Source organism: Sapajus apella, unplaced genomic scaffold (assembly GCF_009761245.1).
Source record: "Sapajus apella isolate SASKATOON/1434 unplaced genomic scaffold, GSC_monkey_1.0 scaffold26, whole genome shotgun sequence".
NCBI lineage: Eukaryota > Metazoa > Chordata > Mammalia > Primates > Cebidae > Sapajus > Sapajus apella.
In genome coordinates this window covers 11,580,111-11,603,998 of record NW_022436966.1, presented here as the reverse complement: position 1 = coordinate 11,603,998, position 23,888 = coordinate 11,580,111, and the positions used below count along the sequence as shown (strand labels likewise).

At 41.2% G+C, this 23,888-nt stretch overlaps 1 protein-coding gene and 1 non-coding gene across 4 annotated transcripts in view; both read right to left on the bottom strand.

Annotated features, from left to right (window-relative positions):
* Window positions 1–6,000: 6,000 nt before the first annotated feature.
* Window positions 6,001–6,068, bottom strand: LOC116560684. Its single transcript, XR_004273079.1, has one exon. It is a non-coding gene; the product is annotated as a small nucleolar RNA SNORD77 (small nucleolar RNA).
* An 8,036-nt stretch (window positions 6,069–14,104) lies between these two features.
* The window catches only part of FAM161A (FAM161 centrosomal protein A), a 34,715-nt gene continuing 24,931 nt past the window's right edge, over window positions 14,105–23,888 (bottom strand). For 2 of the 3 annotated variants that reach the window (XM_032292015.1, XM_032292016.1), the window contains 2 exons: window positions 16,810–16,964; window positions 14,105–15,533 (listed from right to left, as the gene is read on the bottom strand). In XM_032292015.1, the coding sequence (XP_032147906.1) occupies window positions 15,389–15,533; window positions 16,810–16,964 (300 nt within the window). In that variant the 3' untranslated portion in view covers window positions 14,105–15,388. Of the gene's footprint in view, window positions 15,534–16,809; window positions 16,982–23,888 lie in introns of all 3 variants that reach the window. The other variant, XR_004273026.1, reaches the window with a different exon arrangement.

Here is a 23,888-nt window from a genome sequence, read left to right as displayed (position 1 = left end):
AGCAAAGCAAGTTAGTTCTTGGAATGAAACTCTAGAAATTCCAACTTGAGAAAATAAAGAGGCAGAGAAAAAAAAACTAGAAAAAGAAAAAAAATCACAAAATAAAAGGCACTTATGAAAGGAAGTGGATTTTTTTTTTGTTTAATTATTTATTTAGTTTTTTAATCATAAGCATTTCGTAGATTGTGTGATGGTTTTGAAATTGTAAAAATACATCTATTTGTCGCATGTCTCTTCTCTCACTGCTTGAAAATGTAAACAAGAACAAGAACTCCCCTTGCCTGTACCTTACCTGTGCAGGATTACAAGCTCAGGTGCCGACTGGGCCAATCCCGGAAGAGGCTATGCAAAGTGGGGGAGGCAAAGATGGCCTCAGCATTCTTTCCTTCTTGTGTGACATTTCCTTTGCAATGTGACTTTGACTTCCTTGCCACCAAGGAGTGGAATGTGTCTCTTCACCCTTTGACTCTGGCCTGGCACCTGAGACTTGCTTTGATCAAAAGAATGCAGTAGGAGTGGCACTGTGGGTCTCAGGAAGCTTCACAGCTTCCACTTTTGTCCCTGTGGAACACTGCCCAAGACTGCATGTGAAGAGCCCCAGTCTAGCCTGGTGGAGGACCGGGCATTGGAACTACCTGAGCCAACCCATCTGAAGCCTTTTAAATCAGCCAGCTGACAGCTAGCATCTACCATCTACCATTGGCGGGCATCTTAAATCTCCCAGCCCCAGTCAAGCCACCATATTATTGTAGCCACTGAATGAGCCCAGGCAAGATCAGCAGAAGATTTGTCACCCAGTTGAGTCCAGCCCAAGTTGTTGACCCACAGAATCATGAGCAAAAATAATGGCCGTTGTAAGCCACTGCATTTTGGAGGTGGTTTATTATGCAGCAACAACTAAATTCTACAGGAGGTTATTCCAGGAAGCACAAGTGAGGAAATAAGGGAAGTCAGACAGAGAAAGGAGGAGAGTTAATAAGGGGTACTCTAAGGAGCAGGTTATTACTGTGGGCAAGTGAAGCTAAATCCTGCTGGATACCCTCTGAGGAGTCCTGTAGAAGGCATCTCAGCACAGTCTCGCCATGGCAAGAGAAGCTGGGTTACTCACCCAATAATTTCTTACCCTACGCCTCACTGGCTGAGGGTTGCCTGGGGAATTTAGGTCCCCAGCACTTCTGATCTGCCATGCAGCCAAGCTGAACAAGGTCCCTGGCATTGGAGAGATCTCACAGGCAGGGAAGTAGAGGGATGAGGGTGAACTTGAGGTGGAAGCCATCAGTACACATGGGAAGTATCCACCCTGGTCGCAAATAAACACAGCGGTAGGCCAGGAGGATGCAGGACAGGACATCACAGCATCTGCTAATCCCCAAACCCATTTCTTCCCAAATCTTCCCCAATTCAATAAGTGGTAACACCATCCTCCAATTGCTCCCCACAGAAATTTCATCCTTGGATGCATTAATCTCTCTCACACTCCACATTCAAATCCTTTCAGTGTTACCTTTGAAATATATCCAGAATCCAAATATTTCTATCTCATCCACTACAACTCTGGTCCACGACACCAAGGACTCTCACTTGGATTATTGCAACCACCTATGTATTATTACTATTATTTTTTTTTTTGAGATAGAGTCTCTCTGTTGCCAGGCTGGGGTGCAGTGGCACGATCTTGGCTCACTGCAACCTCTGTGACCCGGATTCAAGCAATTCTCCTGTCTCAGCCTCCCGAGTAGCTGGGATTACAGGCATGCTCCACCATGCCCAGCTAATTTTCATATTTTTTAAAGAGACAGGTTTCACCATGTTGGCCAAGTTGGTCTCAAACTCCTGACCTCAAGTGATCTGCCCGCCTCAGTCTCCCAAAGTGCTGGGATTACAGGCGTGAGCCATCACGCTCGGCCTAAATTTATTTTTTTTAGAAATGAGGTCTCACTATGTTGTCCAGGCTGGTCTTGAACTCTTGGGCTCAAGCAATCCTCCTGCCTCAACCTCCCAAAGTGCTGGGATTACAGGCGTGAACCACTGTGCCTGGTCCAGAGTGACCATTTAAAACCCAAGTCCCTCCTTAGTTTTCAACCCTCCCAGAGCTCCCTATCTCACTCAGAATAAAATACAAGATCTTTACTGTGTCCTAGAAGGCCCCAGAGAATCTGCTGTTTTTCTGATTTCACATATTGGAACTCTCCCCATCACTGACTGCTCTGGCCTCACTGGTTTTCCTGTAATTCAAAATCCCAGGCTCACTTCTACCACAGGCCCAGGGTACTTGCTGTTCCTCTAAGTTGCCTCCCCAGTTATCCACAGACATACAGCCCTAACTTCCTTCTGGCCTTGACTGAAATGTCTGCTTATTAGAGAGGCCTCCCTGACTCTAACTAGGCAGATTTTCCCCCAGTCACTCTTAACCCCCTTACCTTGCTTTATTTTTCTTTATTAATCAACTGACATTATTTTCCATACTGCGAATCCTCCCCCAACTAGAATGTAAGTTTTAGGAGACTAGGGACTCCCTGTCTTTTTTGTTTGCTGATGTAGTCTTAGTACCTAGATTAAGCTTTTGTTAATTTAACGAATTAGTATGTATTGTGGGACAGGCTGATGATTTTACATGGATTATTTACAAGTTAGCTCTCTGGTTGAAATAAAATAATTTAAAGCCTCCAATAAAACATTCCATACTTTAGGCTGGTCGCAATGGCTCACGCCTGTAATCCCAGCACTTTGGGAGGCCGAGGTAGGCAGATCACCTGAGGTCAGGAGTTTGAGACCAGCCTGGCCAACATGGTGAAATCTCATCTGTACTAAAAATACAAAAATTAGCCAGGCATGGTGGTGGGTGCCTGTAATCCCAGCTCCTCAGGAGGCTGAGGCAGAAGAATCACTTTAACCTGGGAGGCAGAGGTTGCAGTGAGCCGAGATGGCGCCATTGCACTCCAGCCTGGACAAAATCAACCAGGCTCCATTTCAAACAAAACAAAACAAAACAAAAACAACAACAAAAACAAAAATTCCATACTTTAAAGAAGAATAGTCTTATGTTATGTTCTTATGAAGATTAAAGTAACAATCTCAGAAAAAAAGTTATTCTAGGCAGTGTCTCATTCCTGTAATCCCAGCACTTTAGGAGGCTGAGGATCACTTAAGCCCAGGAGTTCAAGACCAGCCTAGGAAACATAGGGAGACCCCATCTCTACAAGTAATTTAAAAAATTAGCCAGATGTGATGGTGTGCACCTGTGGTCCCAACTATTTGGGAGGCTGAGATGGGAGAATCGCTGGAGCCCAGGAGGTTGAGGCTGCAGTCAGCTGCGATTGTGCCGCTGCACTCCGGTTGGGGTGACAGAGTGAGACCCCGTCTCTCAAAAAAAAAAAGGGAAAAGAAAAAAGTTACTCTGATAGCTATGGATTGTTGAGATGTTTGCTGAAACTTAGTGTGCTTGATTATTATGGATTTATGAATTAGTCATTAACTCAAAAACATGGATTAAACTCATCCTGTATACTGGGCTCTGGGCAGTCCTGGGGCTATAAAATTGAAAGATAAAGTCCAGCCCTCACGGATACAACATCACAACAATTATGACCAAGCCTGAGGGGTTCTGAGCTAGCAGTGTATTTGAGGCGCCTGGCAGTCAGGGCTGCTGGAGGGAGCAATGAGAGGGAAAATACAGAGGCCCCCTCAGACTCAGTTGGGGGACTAAGGGGAGCTCCACCAAGACAAGGGGCACGAGGTTTGTGGGTGGCTGGAGTGTCACCTACCAGTGAGAAAATTATTGCCTCAGAAATGGATTGGAATTCTGTATGTAAATTCTGTTCATCTAGAACTTATCCCCATTTTCTCTGACTTCCTAGGTTCCTGATAGTTCGCTCTTTGAACTTTTTTGATTCTTATTTGTTTTGTTGGATCTTTGGGCTGCTTTCTGCACCCTCCTGAACTACAGAATGCTTTGATCAAAGACATTATTGTATAATTGAAATGCTTGCTATAACATGAGTTGAGATGCAGTAGTCGTAATGCTGTTACACAGTTATGCTCAGACAACTGTTGGCACTGTTATATTCTGTATCACTGCTTCTTGTCCTTTCCTTTGCTTGAGAGGTGTTTGAGACAAGCCAGGGCAACATGATGAAACCCTGTCTCTCCAAAAAAATACAAAAATTAGCCAGACTTGATGATGTGCACCTGTAGTCGCAGTTTCTCGGGAGGCTGAGGTGGAAGGATAGCTTGAGCCTAGGAGGTCGAGGTTGCAGTGAGCCACGATTACACCACTGCACTCCAGCCTGGGCAGGAGGGCAAGACAGGAAAAAATAAATGCATGTTTGTTCAATATGCATCATCAGGACCCCTTTCATGAATATTCATAGCTCCTCCTACAACCTGTTGAATACCTATACTTGGCCAACTTCAGTATAAATCCCTTCCCAGCCTCTTCTCCTTCAAAGAGTTTGCTTTCAGTTTTTCAGCCAGAGGCTGAATCCCCTTCTAAGAAATAAAGATCTCCTTTCCAAAGGAGATCTCATGATTTTTCAGGTGACAGTCTCTAGCACTCTGAAGAGTGAATGATCAGCTCCATTTATCCAAATTGGTCACCATCTGTGGGTGTGCAGCTATTCCTTGATGCCTGGGGGTCCACAAAGGAGCCGTGCCCAGCAGATGACCAGGGGAAGCCCTGAGTCAATTCTCCTACATGGATCTTAAGACCCCACACCTTCCATACAATCAAGACTTTTCCTCCTCTAGGGATACACATGGATAAACAAATTACAGCTGTAAATTACTGTTCTCTAGTAAGTCATACCAGTATCTGGGTGGACCTTTCTCAGAGAGATTCCATATAATTACAAAGTTAGGTAGAAAATCTTTGTCCAAACGCCATGCCAGTATGCTGTATGATGGCTTGGAGAGCAGGAAAGAAACTGCTCATGCAATCAGCCTCAAGGGAAAGGACAACTTATGACTAATGTCCCGGTGGCCAATTGTTCTGCCCCAGGAAAGCGCGTACAAAGGGCCAGAAGCCTCTCCTACCTGAGCAAAGTGTTTGCTATTTACTGGCAAAATCCTGTGTCCACCCTGAAAGATGTGTCTTTTTTTTTTTTTTTTGAGGTGGAGTCTCGCCCTGTCACCCAGGCTAGAGTACAGTGACACAATCTCGGACACTACAATCTTTGCCTCCTGAGTTAAAGCGATTCTCTTGCCTCAGCCTCCCAAGTAACTGGGATTATAGGCATGTGCTACCATGCCCAGATAGTTTTTGTATTTTTAGTAGAGATGGAGTTTCACTAGGTTGGCCAGGCTGGTCTCGAATTCCTGACCTCAAGTGATCCGCCCACCTCGGCCTCCCAAAGTGCTAGGATTACAGGTGTGAGCCACCGCACCTGGCCGCTCTCCCTATTTTTTGTCCCTCCTTCTCCACTATACCTCCTTTTACCCAAAGCAAACCAATCCTCCCAGCAAAAATAATTGAAAGCCCATCTTCTTTTTTCTGTGTCTTGCAAATTTTGCAACCTTAGGCTTCTATGGAAAATCAATGTCTTTTCCTGAGTTACTGCTGGCTCTGCAGAGAGGACTCCTAAACTCAAGTCTTGCTTGCTTCTCCCCCCAGCCCCACACCCACACCCCCTGAGAGGAGGCAAGCTTGGATCTTTGGGTGGCAGTGAGACCTCCATTGACTCTGGCTTTCTCTCGGAGCATAAACTCGAACATACCTCCACGCTGAGGATTAATTTCTTCTGAAATCCCACATCTGAGCTATGCATAGAAGTTGTACTCCTGTGAACACATTTTTTTTCACTTTATTTATTAACTTGCATTCACCCTCCCACTGCCTGGGTCACATTAGCACTCTGACCTTGACTGATAGCAAAGTCATCCCTTCATCTCTTGCCCAAATTTACAAGTATTATATCAACACTGTGGGCAATGGTGGGTTGGGGAGTTCGGGTTTATTCTCTCTCTACCCTGCCCTACCGTAAAGTCAGGGTTTTTAAATTTTTTTTTTACATCAGATAGATGGTACATCTCTTCATGATGCAATCTGCTGAACTATGCAACCATCATAGTAAAAGTAAGGGTTTCTAAAAGTGAGGCAGGGTCTCGCCCCGTTGCCAAGGCTGGGGTGTGGTGGTACAATCTCTGCTCGCTGCAGCCTCGACCTCCTGGGCTCACGAACTCCTCCACCTCAGTCTCCTGAATAACTAGGACCACAGACACACACCACTAGGTGTGGCTAATTTTTGTATTTTTTGTAGAGAATGGGGTGGGGGGGGGATCTCACTATGTTGCCCAGGCTGGAATCAAACTCCTGAACATGATCCTCCCACCTTACCCTCCTGAAGTGCTAGGATTACAGGAATGAGCCATGGTGTCAGCCTGTGTGTATTTCTTGACTTGGAGCAAGTGGCCCTTCATTCTCTGCCCTACTTGCCTCGGCAATCACATGCCTACAGTCACTCTTCACTCTAGCCACACTGGCTGTATCAGCCAGAGAGGAAGCAGGGAAAGCAGCTGGGAATCAGCCACAGAGGCCCCAAGCAGGCATTTTCCAAGTGGGGTCACACACCCAGGGTGGGAGGGGAGCAACATGCCCCATTTGCTGCAGAAAGAAACTGCAATTGCCGGGCACAGTAGCTCACGCCTGTAACCCCAGCAGTTTGGGAGGCCGAGGTGGGCGGATCATGAGGTCAGGAGTTTGAGACCAGCCTGGCCAACAGTGAAACCCCGTCTCTACTAAAAAAATAAAATAATAGTAATACAAAAATTATCCAGGCATGGTGGCAGGTGCCTGTAGTCCCAGCTACTCAGGAGGCTGAGGCAGGAGAATCACTTGAACCCGGGAGGTGGAGGTTGCAGTGAGCCAAGATCGCGCCACTGCACTCCCAGCCTGGGTAACAACAACAACAAAAAAAGAAACTGCAATTAGAAACTGCAATAGGTAGAACATTTATGCTAACTTTATCTAAAAAAGAAACAAAGCTTTACCAAGATTTAATATGTGGATTGTCACTGGCTGCTCACATGATCCGGTCTGCAGACAGCCGAGTGCCACTTTGGGACAGGGCCCTTCGCTTTCATTCCCATGGAACTTGCCCATGCCCCTCAGGTTGTGTGTGCCCTGTTCATTGCTGCACAGATCATATTAGCAGCTTTCCAAAAGCAGTCCCCACAAAACAGACAAGCAGCTTTAAAAGAAAATCCTGCAAAGAAACCTCAGACTGAGGATAAGACTATTAACACAGCACAAGGAAATAAGAAAATGCAAGAATGCTTCCCTGTACCTGGTACAAGCTCTTAATCAGCCACATTTGGAGGAAAAACAATGGTGAGCTAATCAATTCTTACTCTGGACTAAGTCAACAAATTCAAAATTATCAAAAAGATTATTGAAATAAGGATTTACATTCACTATAATTAACAACAAACCTCATCATATGTGAATACTGGATTCTGAGCACTAAGCCTGGTGGGGTCTCTTTCTCGAGTGACAGATATTCAAGCCCAGCCCTGAGATACACTCAGCTTAGGACAAATCCTTCAAGTTACTTCATCACAAAGTGTTAAATCAACATTTTCAAAAACAAAGAAACATAGGCCAGGTGCAGTGGCTCATGCCTGTAATCCCAACACTTTGGGAGGCCAAGGCAGGAGGGTGGTTTGAGTTAGGAGTCCAAGACCAGCGTAGGCAACACAGTGAGACCCCATCTCTACAAAAAAAAATTTTTAATTAGCCGGGTGCAGTGGCTTGCATTTGTGGTTCCCGCTATTGAGGAGGCTGAGGTGGGAGGACTGCTTGAACCCAGGAGGTTGAAGCTGCAGTGATTCTACCACTACACTCCAGCCTGGGTGACAGAGCAAGACCCTGTCTCAAACAAACAACAGAACCCAAACCAAGAAGCATATGTTTCCTGGACCTAGAAACAATGACACCTAGTACAAATGAGCATACCTAACATTCAGATCCTAATTTCATTTTTTCTTTTTTTGAGATGGAGTCTCACTGTCACCCAGGCTGGAGTACAGTGGTGCAATGTCAGCTCACTGCATCTGCCTCTCGGGTTCAATCAATTCTCCTGCCTCAGCCTCCCGAGTGACTGGGATTATAGGTGCCCACCACCATGCCCAGCCAATTTTTGTATTTTCAGTAGAGACATGGTCACATTCTGTTGGCCAGGCTGGTCTCAAACTCCTGGCCTCAAGTGATCCAACCGCCTCAGCCTCCCAAAGTGCTGGGATTACAGGTGTGAGCCATGGTGCCCAACTGGATCCTAATTTTTGAACACCATTTTCCATTACAAGGTTTCAGGGTCTGTCAAATAAATGGCCAGTGCCAGGGCTGGGGCAGAGAAAGTACAAGATGGTCCTTTTTCTTCTTGTTCCAGAAAGAAAGTGCACAAAGACTGATGGAGAGATGTAAATAAATACACAAACCAGCTTATGGGGCTCCCACTGGCCAAACTGAGGACAATTTGAGCATAATTTAAAAATTTTAATGATGGTAACACATTATTACACATTGAATAAATGAAGAATTTGGGCATCATGGTGATATCTCACATAAAAGAGAATGGGAAGCTCTTCTTTACAGAGACTATCAGCTAAGATGGAAATTTTAATAAATTTGAAAATGACCATTTTGCAACCCTCAGCATAATAACTTATTCAGGTGAAGACCATCAGGGAATATGAAAACTATTAGGTAAAATATACTGGGAAACAGGATGTTCACACTGTGCCAAGTATCCCAACACTACCAGGTTCCTTAAGCATCAAGATACACAGGTGCCTTTACTATGGAGAGAACTGATGGATAGTCTTTTAACCAAGTGATCAAATTTAGTATTCATAATAATGCAACAAAGTGACATTCTGTGCCTCCTCACTTAATGCCATACAAGTACACAAATTAGCTAGGTAGTATTTCTGCCCACAATGTTTAACCAGAATCCAATCAAAGCAAACAATTAGAGAAATCTAAATTATATGCCAGGCTACAGATGACTGGCCTGGACTCTTACAAAGTAACAATGAAACAAAAGACAAAAAAAAAAAAAAAAAAAAAAAAAAAAAAAGGCAGAGAGCTGTTTAGACAAAAGGAGACTAAAGAGCTATCAAAATTCCATGCACCCAGCAAGCACTCTGGAAAGCCAAGGTGGGTGGATCACCTGATCCCTGGAATTCAAGACCAGCCTGGGCAACATGGCAAAACCTTGTCTGTACAAAAAAATACAAAAATTAGCTGGGCATGGTGGTGGTGCATGCCTGTAGTCCCAGCTACTTGGGAGGCTGAGGCAGGAGAATTGCTTGAACGCAGGCGGCAGAGGTTGCAGTGAGCTGAGATCGTGCCACTGCACTTTAGTCTGGGTGACAGAGCAAGACTCTGTCAGAAAGAAAAAGAAAGAAAACAAAAAAGAAAGAAGGAAGGAAGGAGGGAAGAAAGGAAGGAAGGAGAAAGAAAGAAATCCTGGAAATGTGGTGATGAGAAAGGAATAACAAAAAAAAACAATTAATTGTACATTAATGTCATTGACATTATCTTTAGTGGACTGTTCCATATTAGTGAACATTTTTAAAAGCACACTGAGTTTGTCAGGCTTCCTCCTGTCCTACTTTGATTCCTCTGTTTGTTTCCCATGAAGTGTTGCAGTTCCTCAGCCACACACTTTCTTGGCATGGTTTTCAGGAACACAACTTTTAGGGCTAGCAAAACGATGCTGCTTTTTTTTTTTTCTTTCCATCCATCTGAGCATTACTATAGTGGAACAAGATAACTTATTTTCCTAACAAAGTATACCATCTTCTTTTTATTAAACATTCAAGATTAATGAATACCATTATTTGTTTGAGAAAAGCTCCTTTATGATTTTTTCTATTATACAATGTTAATGTCTTCTTTTGCATTTTTCCCTCATAGAGGATATTTTTTGTCTTGGAAAAAGTGAGCATTCTTCTGAGAGAAGTAAATGACGAACCTCACTGTACATCACAGACACATGTAGCTGGTGGAAATTCAGAAATGTTACTTCATACAGTATATTTAATGATGGGCTGGGTATACCTCTTGAATTAGGAATTGTGTTCTGCTGCATTTAATAGGAACCCCCTTTCTACCCATGGCCACTGCTGCAGAAGCATCATTAAAGTCTCTTTTCCCACTGCTGTCATGTCTGTCAGTCTCCTAAAGAGCCGAGCAGCTGCGGCGGCTCTTCACTGGAGGGTTGAGCTTTGGTATGACTGATAAGACTCGGAGGAGTCATTCTAAGCAATGGGGAATGCTCACAGACTGTGTGGTCATGAGACATTTCAACACCAAGTGCTCCAGGGTCTTTGGGTTTGTCACCTATGCCACTGTGGAAGAGGGGATGCAGCCATGAATGCAAGGCTGCACAAGGTGGATGGGAGAGCTGTGGAACCAAAGAGGGCTGTCTCAAGAGAAGGTTCTCAAAGACCAGGTGCCCACTCAACTGTGAAAAAGGTACTTGTTGCTGGCGTTAAAGAAGATACTGAAGAACATCAGCTAAATGTTCATAGAGACAGTAGGATAAATGTGAACACTGCTAGATTACTGGTATGAAGGGGTTATTCTTTTTTGTATGTGTGATGATGGTACTGGAGCTGTGTAACACGGGCAAGTTTTTTTTTTTATCATTTAAAGATCTATGTTGAAATATATCTACATGAAATATGTGCTTTGCTTCAAAACAACTAGGGGTTAGAGAGTGGGAAAATAGAAGAAATAAACTTAATTGTGAGTTGATAATTCTTGACATTAGGTGATGGGCACATCTAGACGATATGACTAGAAAATACCTTCCTACAAAGCTAAAGCCTCATTTATATTTGTCTTTAACATATATAGCGTTGAAAAGAAAGAAACAACAAAATGAAGTCTCTCTTTCATTACCTACCCCCAAGCTCTTAGAGGCAAACTCTATTGCCATTTTTATATTCTGTATCTTTTCAGAGTTAGATATAAGTATGATATAAGCATGCATTTTATGCCTTGACTTTTAATAGTTACATACCAATTTTTTCCTTCTTAATTTTTTATCTCCTCTTGAGGTTTATAATTTGCCAAAGACCAGTCTTAGTTGTTACAAAAATGAAAAAAAAAGTACACATCTAAATATTAGTATATCTGCTTTCTTAACTAGAAAATTTTACAAATCATAGTTTTATTTTTCATTTATTCTATCTATATTAGTTGTAAAATAGAATCTGAATTTTTTCTTTTTTTGAAACAGGATCTCGCTCTGTTGCCCAGGCTGATCTCAAGTGATTCTCCCACCTCAGCTTTCCCAAGTGCTGATATTACAGGTGTAGGCCTATGCATCTAGCCTGAATATTTTAATTTTTTTTGTTTTGAGACAGAGTCTCGCTCTGTTGCCCAGGCTGGAGTGCAGTGGCACGAGCTCAGCTCACTGCAACCTCTGTCTCCCAGGTTCCAGTGATTCTCCTACCTCAGCCTCCCAAGTAGCTGGGATTACAAGTGCCCACCACCATGTCTGGCTAATTTTTGTATTATTTTTTTTTAAAGATGGGGTTTCACCATGATGGCCAGGCTGGTCTTGAACTCCTGACCTCAGGTGATCCACCCACCTCGGCATCCCAAAGTGCTAGGATTACAGGCGTGAGCCACTGCGCACAGCCAATTTTTGTATTTTTTATAGAGACAGGGTTTCGCCATGTTGGCCAGGCTGGTCTCAAACTTCTGACCTCAACTAATCCTCCTGCCTCAGCCTCCCAAAGTGCTGGGATTATAGGTGTGAGCCACTGTGCCTGGCAGAATATTGGAATTTTTAAATAAAAATTAAAAAATACACTATATACTGTGACCTTATTTCCTCCCTTAAAAACAAAGTTGCTATAATATAAAAGTTATTCCTGGCTAGGCACAGTGGCTCATGCCTGTAATCTTAACACTTTGAGAAGCCAAGGCAGGAGGATCACTTAAGCCCAGGAGTTTGAGACCAGCCTTGCAACACAGTGAGACATTGTCTCAAAAAAAATTTTTTTAATTAAATTTAAAATTTAAAAAAGTTATTCCTATAACTTTTCTAACAATACAGGTAAGTTAGCCAACCACAGGCCACATCAGGACCACATGTAGGTGACAATAAACGAGACTGCCTAAAGCATTTAGGACAAAGTAATAACTTTGACACAATTATAGTCCAAGTCTTGCCAAATTGACAAAAACTTCATTTCACAAGAACTTCTTCCCTTCTAAACAATCACTAAAACACACATATACACATATGTGATGGTTGAGAAGGGCATACATTTTTCTTTAAAGCAATAAGGTAATTTTTATCAAGTTAATTTTTTTTTTTTGAGATGAAGTTTTCACTCTTGTTGCCCAGGCTTGGAGTGCAGTGGCACTATCTTGGCTCACTGCAACCTCCACCTCCCAGGTTCGAATGATTCTCCTGCCTCAGCCTCCCAAGTGGCTAGGATTACAGGCATGCGCCACCACACCCAGCTAATTTTTTTGTATTTTTAGTAGAGATGGGGTTTCACCATGCTAGCCAGGCTGGTCTCAAACTCCCTGACCTCAGGTGATCAGCCTGCCTTGGCCTCCCAAAGTGCTGGGATTACAGGTGTGAGCCACCACACCCAGCCTGAAGTTAATGACTTTTTATTGCCTAGGTGCAAATGTTGAAATCTTTGCTATTCTCCAGTGACTAGAATTAACTTGAGAAATACTAACATAAAAATACCAGACATCCTTAAAGGCATGCTTATTTGTTTTATTGTGTAGGTTAAATCAACAGAGTAAAAGAATAATTATTACTGCACTCCAGCCTGGGGGATAGAGTGAGACTCTGTCTCAAAAAAAAAAAAAAAAAAGAATTGCTAAATTTTCCATCATATATGTATTTTATTTTTGAGTCGAGGTCTCACTGTTACCTAGGTTGGAGTGCAGTGGCGAGATCACAGCTCACTGCAGCCTCAACAAGCTGGGCTCAAACAATCCTCCCACCTTAGCTTCCCAAGTATCGGGACTACTCAATACATGACACCATGCCTGGCTAACTTTTGTATTTTTTGTAGCAGGGTTTCACCATGTTGCCCAGGCTGATCTGGAACTCCTGATCTCTAGTGAGCCACCCTCCTCTGCCTCCAAAAGTGCTAGGGTTATAGGCATGAACCACCGTGTCCAGCCTTCCATCATATATATAGATGTGTGTGTGTGTGTGTGTGTGTGTGTGTGTGTGTGTGTGTGTGTGTGTGTGTGTGTAAAATAACTTAATCCTCCAATAAGTTCCCAGGCCATTTCTTCTGCAGAAATAAGTATGAAGTTATAGGGTATCCAATAATATTAAGAAAGGAAAAAAGAGCATAGCCTTCTTCTTGATGTTAGGTTAATCTTGTATAAAGGAAAATCCCTAAGTGAAAAGAATTATGGAGCCAATTCAGATGATACAAATGTACAAAATTTTCAGTTGCCTAACACCTGAAAACATGTTTGATTCAACCAATTGACTTCTGACCATCACTGTGTAATGCAACCTGCTAAAGTAATATTTCAACTATCAATTTGATGGCTTTCTTAGGAAAACAGTGATATGCATAGAATGATTTGAAGCGTCCGTCTCTCTCTTTTGTTAACTTTGGCTCTGTGTTTACCAGATCATGTCTAAAAAAGTGCTTCAAAAGTGACTTCTAACAAAATAATATTTAAATCACAGTGTATCTCATTTAAGTAAAAGTATTTTAAGTCAATAGCTTCCTCAGGAATATTCTGTCTTCCGACACCATCATTTGAATATCACAGTTTGCAAAGAGCTTTTCCATTCATGATTTCATCCAGTCCTTTCTACAGCCACCCCAAGATAGGTACAATTCCCATTTTTTTTAAGGTAAGAAAATGAGATTGGTCTTGAAGCCAAGTTATTTCATGACCAAAGCCCACACTCTCCCCATGAAATTGAGAAGGAACAGGCTACGGAGTGAATCCTTGAAAGCAAGTAATGTTTTAAGTACTATTATAATTTGTAGATTGTGTTTCATTGGCTCCCAATGAGCTAGGAGGTAAATGCTTTTAATCCCATGTGAACTCATGCTGAAGTAGCTATAAGTATATAAAAACCATATTTATCTGCACAGTCATTCAAACCTTTATTAAGTACCTACCATATGTACAATCCTGCACCAAATATTAAGGGAATACAAAGATGAATTTGTAAATGGTGCCAATTCCCAAGGAGTTTACAATTTAATAAAAGTGAAAAGTAATTTAACATGAACTGTAGGAAGGAAATTACAAGTTAACATTTGCCCCTGATGAAGAAAAATAACCTTATTTTTCAATTTAAAACACAAATTGCCAGTTGGGAAACACTGCTATTATATACACTTATATGAGTTCATCCTTTTACAATGATGCTGATTGTTTTTAGAAAAGAAAATGTCTTATGCTGTAACAGCTTTATGATTGGCTTCAAATTTTAAAACAAAAATTTGCTTAAAGAAAAAAAACTATAGATTCATAAAATCAGATTAACATTGTACACAGAGAGACAAAGTGTGTTTGCAACAATATGTAAAAAGTTGAACACAACTGGGTCTAGCAGTAAAGAGTTAAATCTGAATTATTTTGGATACTTTCCTTAGCCAAGTTATTATGTACCATTTCATCATATATAAAACAGGAATACTTGCCCCTAATTTAGATTATAACTCACACATGCCATAAATACTTCCATCTGTAATAATGCAAAGGTTTAAAAAAGCTAGTATAAAAACTTTCCTAATAATTTACGTATCAAAAATAGTTTGGACTAGAACTAAGGATTAAAAGAAAAAGGGATGATGGTGTAGACAATTTAACAGTAAACTTTCAGTGCAAAAATAAAATTTGTAAGTATTTTTTTCTTTAGTTTTAAAAATGGCTCAGAGTAGCAAAATAAGTTCAAGGATTTATTCTGTGAAATGTATTTCAGAGAAAAAGAATGGACAAATAGTATAATTAAAAATACTTATTGATTCACACTTTCCAGAAAATTTTAAAAAGTAAATCACCAAAGACCAATATTTCTCTCTGCTTTCAATACTAAGCCATTTTTTCTACTAAAATTAATGAAACAACATATATTTTTATAACAGTTTGTGAAAGCTGTGATTCTCAAACGCTTTTAAAAAATACAAAATCATAGTTGCAAACAGATTGTATATAATGATTTTTAAAACTGAATAGGCAAAGCCTTACTCTAACTGATCAAATGACCAATAAGCTGGATTCAGGCTTTTCAGGCTACAGATGACTTTGCTCAACTGCCCTGCACATATCAGAGGTGTCCCCACAGATGTTCTAAACACAAATGCAGCTGCTGACACCCTGACGCTGCAAACAGCAGCAAGGGCATAGAGAGGAGACCTTGATGGTTCAATGTGATTCTTCAACAGATTTCTCTTCTCCACTCTCTTCATCAGCTTCACCTTTTTCCTTGTAAGAATCCTGGCTGTTGGTATCAATAAAATAATTTTCTTCCCCATTTTCTCTCTCTTCTATTTTTTCTTCTTCATTAAAGCTAGGGGAAGAAATTTATCAGTCTTTCAAAGGAAAAATGAGTTGGATTAAATGAAAAAAACCCTCTGCAAGTATGCCACCGTGTTAGCCAGTCTTCCTCAAGTGTATGAGTTCCAATTCGTTATCAAGAAAACAAAAACAAAAGCATAAATAGAAAATGCTATAAAAGTGCCATCTGAGACTGGGCATGTTGGCTCATGCCTGTAATCCCTGCACTTTGGGATGCTGAGGCCTGGCCAGCATTTAGTAGAGACCAGCCTGTCTCTACCAAAAATACAAAAATTAGCCAGGCCTGGTGGCAGGCACCTGTAGTCCCAGCTACTTGGGAGGCTGAAACAGGAGAATCACCTGAACCCAGGAGGTGGAGGTGCAGTGAGCTGAGATTTCGCCACTACACTCTCCAGCCTAGGCAAAAAAGAGCAAAATTCTGTCTCAAAAAAAAAAAAAAAAAGTCAGCAATTGAGAAATTTAATATTCCTGAAAACTAATTTATCTATTTATTTCTTTATTTATTATTATTTCTTGAGATGGAGTTTTGCTCTTGTTGCCAAGGCTGGAGTGCAATGGTGCAATCTTGGCTCACTGCAATCTCCGCTTCCCAGGTTCAAGTGATTCTTCTGCCTCGGCCTCCCAAGTAGCTGGGATTACAGGCATGCACCACTACACCTGGCTAATTTTTGTATTTTTTAGTAGAGGCAGGGTTTCTCCATGTTGGTCAGGCTGGTCTCGAACTCCCAATCTCAGGTGATCCGCCCACCTCGGCCTCCCAAAATGCTAGGATTACAGGTGTGAGCTACCACGCCCAGCTGAAAACTAATTTACTTCAAAATTTGAGTGATTGATTCTTTAAACATCATTTGAAAGCATTATTTTTGTTACTTATGTCAGTAAGAAATCTAAGTTATTCTGCGTTAAAAAAAATACTTCACAGCCGGGAGCGGTGGCTCATGCCTGTAATCCCAGCCTCAGTGGGAGGCTGAGGTGGGCGGATCATGAGGTCAGGAGTTCAAGACCAAACTGGCCAACATGGTGAAACCCAGTCTCTAAAAAATAAATAAATAAATAAATAAATACTACTTCACCACGAGAACGTGAATGTGTCACACATGTTAAAATATCAATATGTTTTAAAACAGTTCACAGGTCTTTTACTACTGGGTAAAATATTTTTTAAAACGATATAGAACAAAAATATATACATAGTACAAAATTGTATGCTTTCCTGCAGGTAATGATTTTTTCAAAGGTAAACCATTGAGAAATCTTATATATGTTACCTTTCTTTGTCTTCGGTGACACTTTTCGTCTCCTGATTGTTGAAGTACTCAAGTACTTTCCCACTTTGGCCTTTCTTTGAAACAAACTCATCAGATATTCCTAGTGCTTTTAGGGTAACAGAATAATGCTTTTCTGCTGCCATTCTTGCATTTTTCTACAGGAAAGACAAACCTTTTTAGAGGAGAACAGAAGACTTTAAATTTTCATTAAAAAAGGAAGGATTAAAAGCACCAGTAATAATTAAGTTCGGCAGTCACAGCTGGTTAAAAATCTGAATACTCTATGAACAACAATTACACTTCTAGGAATATACACAGAGAAGCTCCCACATATGTGTCCCAGGGGAGGACATGTACAAGAATGTTCAGGATAGTACTGTCCTTCAATAACCCCAAACTGGAAATCACCCAAATATCTATTAGTAGCAGAATGGATAAATAAATTGTGGTCTATTCCTATAGCAGAGTAAAAATAAAGCAATGAAAATGAATGAATGACAGTTACATTCCACAACATGGATGGATCTCACAAACAGTGGGCAAAAGAAGCAAAACACTAACAAGTGCATATTGTATGATCTATATAAAGTTCAGAAATAGGCAAAACAACTATATTGTTTGAGGATAGGTACATACACTGTAAAACTGCAAGGAAAAACAAGGAAGTGCTTATCTTGAAAGAATGGTGCTTACCTCATGGGGAGAGGTAGAGGGCTGTGATCTACAAGGGCACACAGGGTTTTTGGGGTGCTGGCAAAAGTTTATGTTAACACAGGTGATGACCACATAAGATTGATCTATAATTTTTTTTATATTGTACCTAGGTTTTGTATACTTTTATAACTGTATAAAGATATCTGAAAAAAAATGATTTCATGCAATAATTGTCAGAGGATTCTTTTTTTTTTTTTTTTTTGGCTTTTTTTTTGAGACAGGGTCTTGCTTTGTCACCCAGGCTGGATTGCAGTGGTGTGATCACAACTCACTGCAGCCTCAACCTCCTGGGCTCAAGCAATCCTTCCACCTTAGCCTCTGGAGTAGGTAGGACCACAGGGACTTGCCACCATGCCCAGATAATTTTTGTATTTTTTTGTAGGATGAGGTTTCACCATGTTGTCCAGGATGGTGTCAAAGCCCTAGGCTCAAGCAATTCACCCACCTTGGCCTCCCAAAGTGCTGGGATTACAGGTGTGAGCCATGGCACCCAGCCACATTCTTTTATGTATCTACTGTAATTTTTACTCTTTATAAGCCATATCCCCAATCCATTAAAGATGATAAAAGCATCAATGTTGTAATCTTTACTCCGTGGAGGAAGCAAGGATATAACAAAAGAATACGAATTTAGAACTGGGTTCAAATTTGTAGATTGTCACTTCTTGGCCTTGAGATATGTTGGAATTGTGATGACCTCTCATACCTGGGGCAAGTTGGAAGTCATCACGGTTCCAGAGACGACAGGCTTTATGGAGCCATAAGGTGGGTTCACACTAGTGCCTCAGCTTTAGTCCATTTTAGCTCCTATGAGTGCATCTGAACTGTAAGAGGGCCAAAAACTGCCCTCTGGACCTCCAACTAAAGCAAGGTGACTAGGAATGACCCAGTTCCAATGTATCAATGGCATTCACACTGGGAAGGGTGTAGAAGAGCACCCAGTCTAAACCCCATATTTAATCAATAAAGAAATCAAGTCTCCCCAAGCCCCTGCCTCAGGGGTGAAATTGTTTGATTAAGGTCACGAGGCTAGTGAGTGGTAGAACCAAGTCTCTTAACCATTTCCTGGGTCTTTTCTATTACATCATGCTGTTTTCTCTAAGTGGTAGTGGTCATCCTAGAATTTGAAGGTGGCCTCAAGCCTGACTTGAGCAACGTAGTTGTCAGCTATTTGCCAAATCTAGTATAATAAGGGACCATCGAGTCTAGTGTTACACAGGAAAACCCAAAATAGCAAGGACTGATTACAATGGATAAAACTATCACCAGTGCATTTCCTGAGACTCTGGAAAACTGAAAAAGCTGCACTCAAACTGCTGCTAAAATGCACTCTCTGTGAACAACAACAATATTTTTTAGAAAAGTAAGCAAAAATCCATCTAGAGTCTGAGTATCAGCAGAGAAGCCTTGGGGAATTGAAAGGAAGCAGAAAATGAGAAATAAGAACTATACCCCAATGATGACAGAGAAGAATAAAGAAACCCCAAACCCAGCTCTGAATGCATTACAAACAGTATATTCTGACTTAAGCAAATTAAATATATAAGACATTAAGAAGACACTAGTCAAAATTTGTGCCTGTAAGCCTTCATCCGACTTTGGTTTAAAATTCAATTTAACATCTTCTCAGTTAATTAATCCTGTGATTTCCAAGAAACAGGACAACATGGTTTATCTGTAAAGAATCAACTGCTTATTGTGTTAGGGAATCGCTCAGCAGCAGCAAGATATAGCTGCAAGCAAATTTATTAAGTACCAGCTGTTAATTAGCAGCAACAGACTACAAGAAAATAGACCTCAGGAAAAAATATACTAAAAAAAAAAAAGCAATGGTGATTCACTGCCACAGTAACTCTGTATATAGAATTAATTATCTTTTTTTTACATCAAATTAAATAATGCATAATTGTTCCTAATTGAGACAAATATTCCCACCCCCCAATCTCACCATGTAAAAGAACTATAAAGACTATGAAATAAAAGGAACAGTTAAGGCTAGGCACGGTGGTTCACACCTGTAATCCCAGCACTTTGGGAGGCTGAGGCGGGCAGTTCACCTGAGGTCAGGAGTTCAAGACCAGCCTGGCCAACATCAAGAAACCCCGTCTCTATTAAAAATACAAAAATTAGGCGACCTGCAGTGGCTCACGCCTGTAATCCCAGCACTTTGGGAGGCCAAGGAGGGCAGATCACGAGGTCAAGAGATTGAGACTATCCTGGCCAACATGGTGAAACCCTGTCTCTACTAAAAAATACAAAAATTAGCTGGGCGTGGTGGCGTGTGCCTGTAGTCCCAGCTACTAAGGAGGCTGAGGCAGGAAAATTGCTTGAACCTAGGAGGTGGAGATTGCAGTGAGCTAAGATTGTGCCACTGTACTCCAGCCTGGCACCTGGTGACAGAGCAAGACTCTGTCTCAAAAAAAAAAAAAAAAAATTACCCAGACATGGTGGCGGGTGCCTGCAATCCCAGTTAGGAGGCTGACGTAGGAGAATCACTTGAACCTGGGAGGCAGAGGCTGCAGTGAGCCAAGATCACGCCACTGCACTCCAGCCTGGGTGACAAGAGCGAGACTCCCTCTCAAAGAAAAAAAAAAAGAAAGAAAAAAAAGACAGTTAAAATAACTATACAGTTCTTTTATTATCAGAGACACTGCAAAAAAAAAATTAGCTTTGTTTCTTCCAGAAACAAAAACAAAGGATGATGAAAGTTTGTCTTTAATCAGTACCCTAGTTAGAAATAAAAAAAATATTTATTTTTTTTAAAACCAGAAGTTTATAGTAGTTCTGTCACTTATTTAATAATTACTAACCCTGGCCAGGCGTTGTGGCTCATGCCTATAATTCCAACACTTTTGGAGGCTGTGGCAGGTGGAGCACTTGAGGTCAGGGGTTCGAGACCAGCCTGACCAACATGGTGAAACCCCGTCTCTACTAAAAATACAAAATTAGCCAGACATGGTGACACACGCCTGTTAACCCCAGCTACTTGGGAGGCTGAGGCAGGCTTGAACCCAGGAGGTGAAAGCTTCAGTGAGCTGAGATTGCACCACTGCACTCCAGCCTGGGCAACAAGAACAAAACTGGATCTCAAAAAAAAAAAAAAAAAAAAAATTACTAGACCTTTCCTCTTTTCCTTCCAGCCCACTTTTACCCTTAAGAAGAAAAAAAAAACAATTAAAAAAAAAAATTGAACATTTATTTTGTAACAAGCCTTCACGGGAGGCATGAGGTGTATGGGAAAAGTGTTTTGGGTGAAGGGAACATCATATATGAGAGCCAAAAGTGGGAGAAGAAATGAAAACTATAAAGCTAACCTATGTTTTTAATACTCAAATTTTTTTGTGGGTTTAATTTCATATATACTATTTATTTTTGCCCACCTTTTCCCTGGTGCTTAGAAATGGTAAGAATTCACAGCATGACAAAACCACTTATTAGTGCAGAAACTCATCACTAATGGGTCAGAATAGTGCTTTCAGTCTGGGTTAACCCCAGAAAAGCAATGTAAGGTCATCATCTGGATAATTTGATAAAATCCTTCCATTTTGGTCCAACAAATGCTTCTTAACATCTCCACTGAGCCAGCTTAGGTGCTAGGTGCTGGGAATACAAAGATTTGACTACCACCCTTAAAATTAATTAGCTAGAGGGAAAGAAAGACCATTCCACAGGTGATTTCCAAACAACATGGTAGGTGCAAAGACAGACATGTGCACAGGCTAATACAAGAACATGGCGGGGAAAAAAGGCACCCAATCCAACCTGGGGAAACAATGCAAGAAGTGATTGTACCATAATACTTGAACAAACAGGAGTTAGGTAAACATAGGAACAGGCTCTAAGGATGTCAAGAAAACAGCATGAATAAAGACTTCAGGTTTGAAACTAGTTTTCTAGTAGTCTGGAATGGCCTGAAAGTAAAGGGTATGCATGGGGGGAAGGCAAGTGTTGTGAGGAGGTGGCATGGGCAGAGGTAGGCAAGACTAAAGAGGTTAACAGTCATAGGGGAGTCCGTATACCACGCCAAGATTCATGGATTTATCTTCTGGGAGGGAGCAGGACAGCTTAGGGTTAAGGGTTTAGAAGCAGACCAACTTGCGTTCCAATCCTAGTTCTACCACTTACTAACTATATACCTTATGAGTTACTTCCCTTCTTTGAGCCTCAGTTTCTTTGCCTGTAATTTAGGGATACCTATGTTATAGTACTATTTGAGAAGTTAATGAGAAGACCCCTTGATATCATTCACTGAAAATGAGACTAAATGGAACTGGTGAGAATAGACGATTGCCCCTGTTATAAAGGCTTATTAATTGTCCAACCAGGGTTAACATTTTAGTAGGGGATGGAAATGGCAAGATGAAGATATAATGAATTGTTCTGCCAAGGGCAAGGCAGAAAAATCAATCAAACTATTATGATTCAGATAGGAAATAATAAGGGTTCCACCTGGCATTTCACCATCAAAGATGGTGAAGGGCAGATCCAAAAATTATTTAGGAAGAAAACTTGACAGGTGTCTCAATGACCAACTGAATGGGGAAGAATTGGGTACACACAGGTAGGAAGATGAGAACAGTAGGCCAGGCGCGGTGGCTCACACATGTAATCCCAGCACTTTGGGAGGCTAAGGTGGGAGGCCTCACTTGAGGCCAGGAGTTCAGGACCAGCCTGGCCAACACGGTAAAACCCTGTTTCTATTAAAAATACAAAAATTGGGCTGGGTGCGGTGACTTATGTCTGTAATCCCAGCACTTTGGGAGGCCGAGGCAGGCGGATCACCTGAGGTTGCGAGTTCAAGGTCAGCCTGACCAACACGGAGAAACCCTGTCTCTGAAAAAAAAAGTAATAAAAATAAAATAAAATAAAAAATCCAAAAATTAGCTGGGCGTGGTGGTACATACCTGTAATCCCAGCTACTCAGGAGGCTGAGGTAGGAGAATCGCTTGAACCTGGGAGGCAGAGGCTGCAGTGAGCCGAGATCACACTACTGCACTCCAGACTGGGTGACAAAGTAAGACTCTGTCTCAAAAAAAATTTTTTTTTTAATGAGAACAGTAGACACTGGTCTCCAACTCTTGGCCTCAAATGATCCTCCCATCTCAGTTTCCCAGAGTGTTGGGATTACAGGGTGTGAGGCACTGACCTAATTTTTCTAATATAAAAGATATTTCTGAGACAAACAGCACTATAATAAATCATTGCTGTATGTATTCAATATTGGTCTTCCCAAATAATACTTCATTCTTTCTTGTTTTATAGTATCACCCATAATAATTCCTTTAACGTTTTATTTACTTTCCTTTTTCTTTCTAGACCTGTTGGAACATGCCTCACAGGTCACTAACACAAATCTTAGTATTTCCAGGTTACACCTGGCTCCCTGGAATTGAGGTTAATAGAAAAAAAGAATATATCAATCTGATTTCCCCCAACCTCCAAAACAATCATATTCACAATTTTGTCTCAACACACATCTGTTTTTACTGCAATTGTGTGTCTTGGATGACTACATTTGTCTATCTTGTTTCTATCCAACTTTAAGGGTCTCAAAGTATTTCCTGATATTCAAAAAGCATTTATTGAGAAGGGGGCAGGAAAACAATATGATAAAAGAATCACATGAAGACAGCCAGATCTGGGTTTGAATCTTGGTTCTCCTTCTTGTTGTATCATCTAAGCCTCAAAATGTCCTCTCATCTGTGAAATAAGAACCTCAAAGGACCAATATAAAGATCAGTTAAAATAATGCATGTAAAATGCTTAGCTGAGCGCTTATCTTTCAGCAACCTCTCAAAAAACATTAGCAACCAGTCCACGTGTATATACAGAGCTTCCAAATAGCTGTGTACAGTCTCCCTCTTAAATGCAAACAGACAACCAAAGATAATTGAGGAAAGCTTCTAATATGAAAGACAAGAGGCTAAAAAAGAGAAAAAGGAACTTGAAGGAAACTGAGACAATATCACCAGTATGCTCAGTATGTACTTTCGAAGGCCAAGGAAAGAGGATTTCTTGAGCCCAGGAGCTTAAGACCAGCATGGGCAACATAGTAAGATCCCTGTCTTTGCAAAAAAATTTAAAAATTAGCCTGGCATGGTGGCATATGCCTGTAGTCCTAACTACCCGGAAGGCTGAGGTGGGAAGACTGCCTGAGCCCAAGAGGTTGGTTGAGGTGCAGTGAACTGAGATCATGCCACTGCACTCTGGACTGGGACAGAGTAAGACCCTGTCTCAAAAAAAAGAAAAGAAAAAAGGTACTGCACTCATGAAAAATACCAAAGGAATATTTAATAAATGAGAAGCATTCTGGAAATTATGTCATTATTTTTCATTAGGTAACTTAAAAATACAGAGTTGGAAAA